This window comes from Belonocnema kinseyi, chromosome 5 (assembly GCF_010883055.1).
Source record: "Belonocnema kinseyi isolate 2016_QV_RU_SX_M_011 chromosome 5, B_treatae_v1, whole genome shotgun sequence".
In the NCBI taxonomy this organism is placed as follows: Eukaryota; Metazoa; Arthropoda; class Insecta; order Hymenoptera; family Cynipidae; genus Belonocnema; species Belonocnema kinseyi.
In genome coordinates this window covers 26196532-26204748 of record NC_046661.1, presented here as the reverse complement: position 1 = coordinate 26204748, position 8217 = coordinate 26196532, and the positions used below count along the sequence as shown (strand labels likewise).

At 31.8% G+C, this 8217-nt stretch overlaps 1 protein-coding gene across 5 annotated transcripts in view; it reads left to right on the top strand.

The window, feature by feature from the left end:
- LOC117172790 (palmitoyltransferase Hip14) overlaps positions 1 to 8217 on the top strand; it is a 90671-nt gene that overhangs the window by 41459 nt on the left and 40995 nt on the right. For all 5 annotated transcript variants that reach the window (XM_033361008.1, XM_033361009.1, XM_033361006.1 and 2 more), the window contains 3 exons: positions 6333 to 6533; positions 6631 to 6792; positions 7085 to 7241. In XM_033361008.1, coding sequence (XP_033216899.1) covers positions 6333 to 6533; positions 6631 to 6792; positions 7085 to 7241 — 520 coding nt within the window. The remainder of the gene's footprint in view (positions 1 to 6332; positions 6534 to 6630; positions 6793 to 7084; positions 7242 to 8217) is intronic.

The window sequence follows — 8217 nt, the reverse complement described above, 5'->3', positions numbered from 1 at the left end:
TTCACAAAAAAAAAATAGGCACGAAAAATCACGTTTTTTTTTTTGTTTAAACTGCATTTTGGGATAATAAATAAATTTTTTGAGGAATTTCATTGGCACCGTAGGAAAGAGGAGATCTTAAGCAATAAAAATATATGTGTCTCAATTTTTTCTAGTGTCGAATAGTCTTAGTTATGGGCCGTTGAAAAGCAGTGTACCGGTAGTGGCGTTTTGGCCGTTTAAGGGTTAAAGAAAAATTTCTTTTAATATTTTCTGATCGAAAGCATCGGTAGATTTGCTATATTTTGTGGATTTTTGCGTCCACGGACCCTAAAAAAATTGTATTTTTTTGAAAGACAACGATCTTATTTCTAATTCCATGAAAATGTATACCATATTGGATCCGCCATGTTGAATTTTGAAATTCTACTAACATATTCGTAATCAGCGAGCCAAAAAACCCTCTAGTAAAAATTTTCATGAAAATTAAACAATTTAAAAAACATTTGGCACCCATATTGGATCCGCTATCTTGAATTTTGAAAATCTGATATCATATATTTCGAAGGTTAGGATCCATGGACGCAAAAATTCACAAAAAGTAGAAATCCACCATGCTTTCGATCCGAATATATTGAAAGAAATTTTTTTTTTAAAACCTCGTTCGGAGCGATTGAAATAAATGTTGAAAATGTATACGGCTGGGACTTGATGGATTAATACAGTTTGGTGTTATTCTAGGATAAATATCGAAAGGATCTTAGTTTTCTTTAACTAATAGTTCTTGAGCTTCTGGGTCTAGTTTCGATCCTGCTTTTGTTGCGAGATTTCTGAGATAAACGATTTGTAAGTCAAGTCTTTGTTAGTGACAACTCGATTGAATTTTCTGGTATGAAATTCTCTGATACGACGAACATCTTTATTTCTTGCTTCTTGCGCTTTTTCAGTCAGCTGACCAATAGAAAGAAGGGCTGATCGAATGATGTCCCTACTATGCAACAGGATCTTGTGCACTGGCGAAGGCATGTAAAACCATTCGTAATATTTAACATACAATTTGGCAGTCTTTAAATAATTCTAGTCAGGCGTACCTGAATAACATCCTTTCCACAATTTAAAACCTGAAATATGATACTAAAATTCTTTATAAGCTGGAGATTGATGTCTGTGATTTTTGCTGTCACTGCGGGATCTTGAAAAAATCTGCACAAAGTTTTTCAATCATTGAATGTGCCACTGCCTTGCTCTGGATGATGAACAATTAACCCCATTTTTTCTGTAAAATTTCTTAATCCTGTAGAGTCGTCCAGTTTTTCTTAAAATCTTTCCGATACGCTTTATGAAGAACACACTACATAAAGCGTATACGTGCGTGGCATGGAGAAATTCCAAATTCGTAATTCTCTGTCTGTACAGGTATTTTCTGAACATATTTTTAATCGTTCATTTTTGAACGATTTGCTTTACATACAAAGCAGGATGCAGCTGATGATGTTTCAGAAACTGCCTGGCACACTAATACATTAATAGACAACAATACCTGACAGAACCTGGCTGATGGTTGTCCCAAAGTACCGAAGGCTCGATATAAAATGTTTAAGATGATTCGAGCGGAGATTGGACATTTGAGCATAAGGGTGCGATAGATGCCATAAATATGCTTTCAACGGATATGCCATCTTCAGCAAACTTTTGTTTATATTGACTCTGAGTAGAGGCTCCATCACAACCCAATTTGAATATCAGCCTTAAATGAACTATATTTCTAGAGGTAATAATAGAATCAGTCAAAGATATCATTTCACGAATTTGAAGAAAACTTTATGCTGTATGTTTCAACAAAGCTTGTAAATCAATTCTAACCCGTTTTTCCGTAACGTGTTTCGCTGTTTCTGGAGGACAACATTCTTGTCTTGCTGTAGAGAGTTCTTTTACGGTTTTAATATGTCCGCATTCTTTATGTTCATATTGCAGACAAATGCAATAAACTTGATGCTTGGAAAGTTCAGCATCTTCTATTAGAGCTACACATTCATTAGCAGTAAATGTAATAAGTTCTCCACGTTCCAGTAGATACTTATTTAGCTCGTCAGAACCGGGGCTCAGAATTTTACTCATTTTTTTTCTATTGAAGTCTTCCCCAAATATTTCAAGCTTATGAAAAATGCTACTTGAATTTCTGTTTTGAGTAGGTCAGTTTGAGTACACTGAAAAAAATTGTTCTTGGATCAAGTAAATTTTACTTGGTTAAAGTTAATCGCAGGTACGAATGGGGACGATATAATGTGAGTCTGTTCCAAATAAATACATGCTACCGTATGCTTGGAACAAGTGTACATTTTCTTAATGTGAGAACATGTATTCTTAGATGGAATGTCATATTTTATTATTCCAAAACGTTATTGTATTACTAATGTAGCATACATATGTAGTATTGGTGTAATAGACTAGTGCCTCAGCTTAATGAAATTGGCACTTCAGAAGAGTCTGTTAGACCAAAATTCTTAATTCTATACGACAGTTTATGAAAATTCAATACACTATTTCTCAACGACAAAAAAATGATTTTCGAAATTATTGTCATATAATGTTCATTTTTTAAATGATTAAAATATGTAATTCGCATACACGATTACTTACACATATAATCGCACGCTTAAACGCTTTGAAAAATCGCACTGTTTGAAAAATCACCTAAACTTCCTAAACTAGTGTCCTAACCGCGCGCTCTACCGACTTCGCTATCGAAGCACTTGGATCTCGGTGACAAAAATCTCGGGTAAGAATTTCATGGCAGAGTCGTACCAAGTCTTATGCTTTAATAATCTTCATAAACAAAAATGATTTTCTGTTGTAGAAAAATCTCCATAAAATGCGCAGTTTTCAATTGATTTAACTCTTTTATATAATACTCTCTTAATCAGTTTTTAATGCAAAATGACACTTTTTAAACAATAATTTAAAATATGTGAAACAACTAATTGAGTTTCATTTATTTAACAAGGAACTCAATACTTTTTGTTTTTAAATATTCAAAACGCGTAAAAACGACCCAATGGTAATAAATATTAAAGAATGGAATAGCTTTTCTAAAATAAGAATTTAAAATATGTAAAAAAATAATTTAGCTTCACTTATTTTACAAAGGGCTCAATACTTTTTTCTTTAAAAATTTAATATACTTAAAAACTATCTAAAGCTGCTAAAAAATAAAGAACTTTTGAGTTGAAAAATGCTTTAAAGTGCTCGATACTTTATTTTTCTTTCAAATATAAAATACTTCACCTCACTGTGTTGAAAATATTGAAAGCCTACAATATTGTACTAATGTAAATTAGGGGCGCTCAAGTATTGAAAGTTGAATTTCTTTATTTTTTCTTTTAGTGAAAGAAACTCAGTGAGATTTTTTCAAATTAAAAAAAAAACTTGTAGCGGCCCGGGGGGTTTTTAAAACTTAAAAAATTTGTAAGTGTTTGAAATTTACTTTATAGTTGTGAAAATCGAAGATATTTTGTGCATTATTTCAGATAGCAAGTAAGAATATAAAATGAAAAAATATTTTTAAAAAATCCTGCATAACACACCATGTGTAAACAAAATACAATTATGTCTTGCTACTCTACTTTAAATTTAATCTAGCCGAATCCAAAAAAAGTGATTTTTTTGTTGATTGAAAAAAGAATTCCTGTATTTATTAGAAATATTGACAATTATTTTTTAATTTGGATGGTTTTTTGATTTACCTTGTACACTATACAAAAATAGTTACAGGGTGGCCGTTTCAATTCACTACGAACCAACTTCATGCTGCGAACGGAATGTATTAGTGGCGACAGTGGTGTCAGAATGCGGATATTTCTGGCATTCGCAGTAGTGATCCTGTATATATTAAAATTGATACATGGCGTTGCATATCCTAAAAATACACTGAAATAACGACTGCGCATGTCAGAGATATCCGCGTTCTGACAGCACTGAGCGGCGAAGAGAACAAACTTCATGCTGCGTAAATTTGTCGATTATTATACTTAATAAGATATTTATACTGTAAGAAGTGATTAATTTAAAGCAATATGTTCATTTTTATAGTATGTTTGTAATGTCTACTTTATCAAGCATACAGCGCTTGTATTGAGGACACTGTTGTGACTCTATCTTGATAACATATGTATCTTCGAAGTAAAACTGACGTTCGTTTCAAATTTAATAATTATTTGAATGAAAATATTCAAGCATCATGCTAAGAAAAATTATTTCTTCGCTGAATACATTCATTTTCTTATCTCAAGAACATTTAAATTGTTTCAATTAAAATACTAGTCAAAATAAGTATATGAATTGACTTGGTTCAAGAAATATTTTGTTAGAGTTTTAGTTACTTATCATGAGAATACAATATTATTGATTCAATATCTTACTAAACTTCACGCAAATAATTAAAATGGAACAAATTAGCTCAATAGTTTTTTTCTTGGAGTAAATATTTTCTTGATTCAAATAGTTCTCCTGAATCTATTATTTTCTTGATTTAATAAAATCGGTCCCTTGCAAAAAGAAAACACTTGCTTCTTTCAAGTAAAATCAGCCAAGTAATTCAGCCTACTTGATATAATGCAAAATTTGTGTTCAGTGTAGGTTTCTTGAATAGGCGCAATCCAATATAGCGGGCATACTTCCAAGAAATTTTAATTTTTGTGGATATAAATTGTCCACAAGATTTTTTGAGGAAAAATTGCGAATTTTTAATTAGATTTGCAGTATTCGAAGTGATATATGCAATATGATGAACTGGAATAAAAATTTCACGTAATTTTGTCAAGATACATACTTCACAAATTTGTGTCATCTAATTCTATCGATTATCGTTTCTGTATCGTCTTCTGCCATTACATGAAATGTTGCGCGATTCTCACTACGTGGAGGTAGACGATTGCCGAAAATCTTCGTTTTTTTAAAAATACGTCCGCCATATTGGAGCCGCCGTTTTTTATTTCACGAATCTGATCGCGAATGCACAATCAGCGGCCCCGACAAGCCTTGCATACAGATTTTCATTCAAAAATACTATTATATATCCATTTTGAGGAATACTTCAATGCAAAAAGAGTAAAAATAGTAGACTGCAGTAAAATCTATAAATCTGCATGAAAAATAATTTACAATTGTTGCAACTTTGTGCTTATTGATATTGGAAAAAAGACCCTCTATATTTTTTCAACGGTTGGATTGTGTCGAGCGCCCCTTAATACATATGGAAACAATTTTCCCGAGGAAAATTTACAGCTGCTTCATCAAAATCTAGGAGCTCCAACTTGCTATAAAATTTTTGTTATTCAGGCATTAATGGGTTAAAAAAAGTAACTGAAATTCTTAAAAATCGCTCAAACTATAGATTTTTTTATAAAGTTTGTTTATAACAATCAGAAAATTGTCACGAAATTGCAACATAGTTTATTGCAACATGACTCCCAAGTAACACCAAGCACTTTCAAAAAAGGTACCTCAAACTCTCCAAAATGGCTCAAACTGCGAATTTGTTTATAACATAAGAAATATATTCCGTTTTGTCTTCATATTTTTATGTTTCTTTAAATTGGATTAAAACGAAAATCGCTTAATAAATATCCAAAACCACTCAAAAATCACCTACCATTGTTTATGGCAATACAATTGTTAATAACAATTTATTAATTTATAATAAACTATTAGGTTATATTTCAAGAATGTTTATTTATTGATTAAACACTAATATCAATTATTTTGAATTAATGGCGGTTTTTATAGTGACCATATCTTAAATTTTACGATTTTTACCAACTTTGTGTATAAATAAACAATAATTTTTTAGTTTAATCGGCCTCGAGGGCTCTCTTAAAAATTGAGTTGACTTTAATTTGCAACAAAATTGTAATCTGTTAAAAATTGTAGCCGGAATCGTATTTTGAAAATTTTTTCGTCTTTTTGCCCCACTGTTAGCCGGCGAGAAGAACCAAATATAGCTCAGACCACTACCAATCGGTCCCAAACGACACCCAGTAGAATTTCTTGAATCCTTACTATTCTGCAGTGAATATTGAGGCATCCACTTAGTAAATAAGTGCCTATGCATTCACTGGGCAAATGTTGGCAAAATTAAATTTTTTATAAGATGGCTAACAATGCTGGGAAAATATAGACAGGAAGCAACAGTGAATATTTGCTTTTCAATATAATTGATGCACTCTTTATTCGAAAATCTCTGTTAAGGCAATTTTAAAATCCATAAAAAATGTAAAACATTAATTTAATTTTTAATTTTAATACAATCGCTTTTTACATTTATCACATTTATTTGACGTAAGACACTTTTTCAGAGAATAAGGTGGTACTGCATGGTGAGCACTCCTTTCATCCTTTTCTATGTGATCGGGATGATTTTCCAGAGCAGCCTGGATTATCTCTTGAAGCTAGTTGCCTTTGTTGCGATCTATTTATCAATTTATTCCGCTAACCACTTTGTCTTCGACGAAAGATTGTTCGATGTTCTCCCCATGTCTATCTATTTAGCAACCAAGGTAATTGTTTTTTCACATATTTCAAACTTAACCTGAATTCTTTGATAATTTTAACCTATTTTTCTGACGTATTTTCATTTTTTTTTCTAAATTGCAGACATGGATTTACCTTACGTGGGTTTTCTGGCTGGGTATGCACGCTGCCTGGTACTTATGGCTAATGTTGGTCGGTGGTTCTGTACCTCTTTGGATATGTTTTATACAGTCCTGGCGCGGTGATCCTGGAATAATCACCGCCACGCAGGAAGATAAATTGAACGTAAGAAAAAGAAGTAGACAGTATAAGTGTTGAGCGCAAAGATGAATTTAAAAAAGCATTATTTACATATAGATTGTTTTAAAAAATATTATTGAGAAAACAATAAATTTACAATTTAAAAGCATGTTCAAATACTTTGAACTTAAATTAGCTTCTAAATTTTGATCTATTTTTAACTTAAGCTTTCTTCATTTTCTTTTTTCCGCAGAGCGTGGAAGTTTGTAACGTTTTATCGTTATTATTTAATCTCAGCTGGAAAAAGCGAAGATATAAAAATATTTGTCATTTCCAGACTATAATAGAGCTAGCTGAATCGGGAGGATTTGAACCTCAGTGGTTCTGCAGTACCTGCTTAGTGAGAAGACCTATTCGCTCTAAACACTGTTCGACGTGTGATATTTGCGTCGCGAGATACGATCACCATTGCCCGTGGGTCAATAATTGTATCGGTAAGAATATAATTTTGTAAAGATCTTGTTAACAATTCTAGGACTGCGATCCAGAGTGCTACAGTTCATGTTCAGTCTGCATACTGTTCCAAGGTTTTTTCAGTTTGTAAATTGCTACTTTTCGCGAAATTTTCAGGAGGTTAGAATAAAGTTTACAATGTTTCCAAAATTCAGAATTACGGTAAATATGATAGAAACAGTATTAATAGAAGGCTTACATTTTTACTTCAAAATTGGTGACACATTTTGCCAATAAACATGTTTAATAATGTTTAAAAAAGGTTAATAATAAGCAAGTACCCGGTATACCCGGTAATAAGCGTTGAATTCAGAAAAATTCAGAATTTGTACTCCTGTGAATACACGATTTTTCCTCCGTCTAAAAATCCCCCAACAAAAACAGGAAAAGTGCAAATCCTATTCCTCTCAATTGACTTAGTAAAATTTAACGAAAGGATTTATTTAACCTTTTTTTCATTAATAAATCTTTCTATAACTTATAAATTCGAAAAATATTCAAATTTATATTTATTTATATTTTAATAATTTATTCAAACGTCTTAAAAAATGCAACAAAGGAATCTATGCAAATGTGTGAATTTAAATAATTCTAACTCTAGAGAGGCAGAATTGAATTGGTAAGAATTAAAATTTCAGAATTTACGTTTCGCATGAAGTAATTAAAACAACATATTTTGTGTACTTATTAGAAGGAATTAAATAAAATCAAAATATGACCACTTCTGAGGAATAAAAAATATCTCTGTGAGGTGCGTTACCGGTACAATTAGAAGGAATTAAATATATTGAAAACACGTTCTCTTTTGGGAGAATAGAAAGCTGTGTGGCGGTCGCTATGAAAATGGAAGTGAATAAGTTTACAGTCTGTCAAGTTAAAGCGTGGGTGGCTTTACTCGCAGTCGGTAAGGTGTATCGACATGATTTTGGTGTCAAAATATTAAGAAGAGCTCCCTCT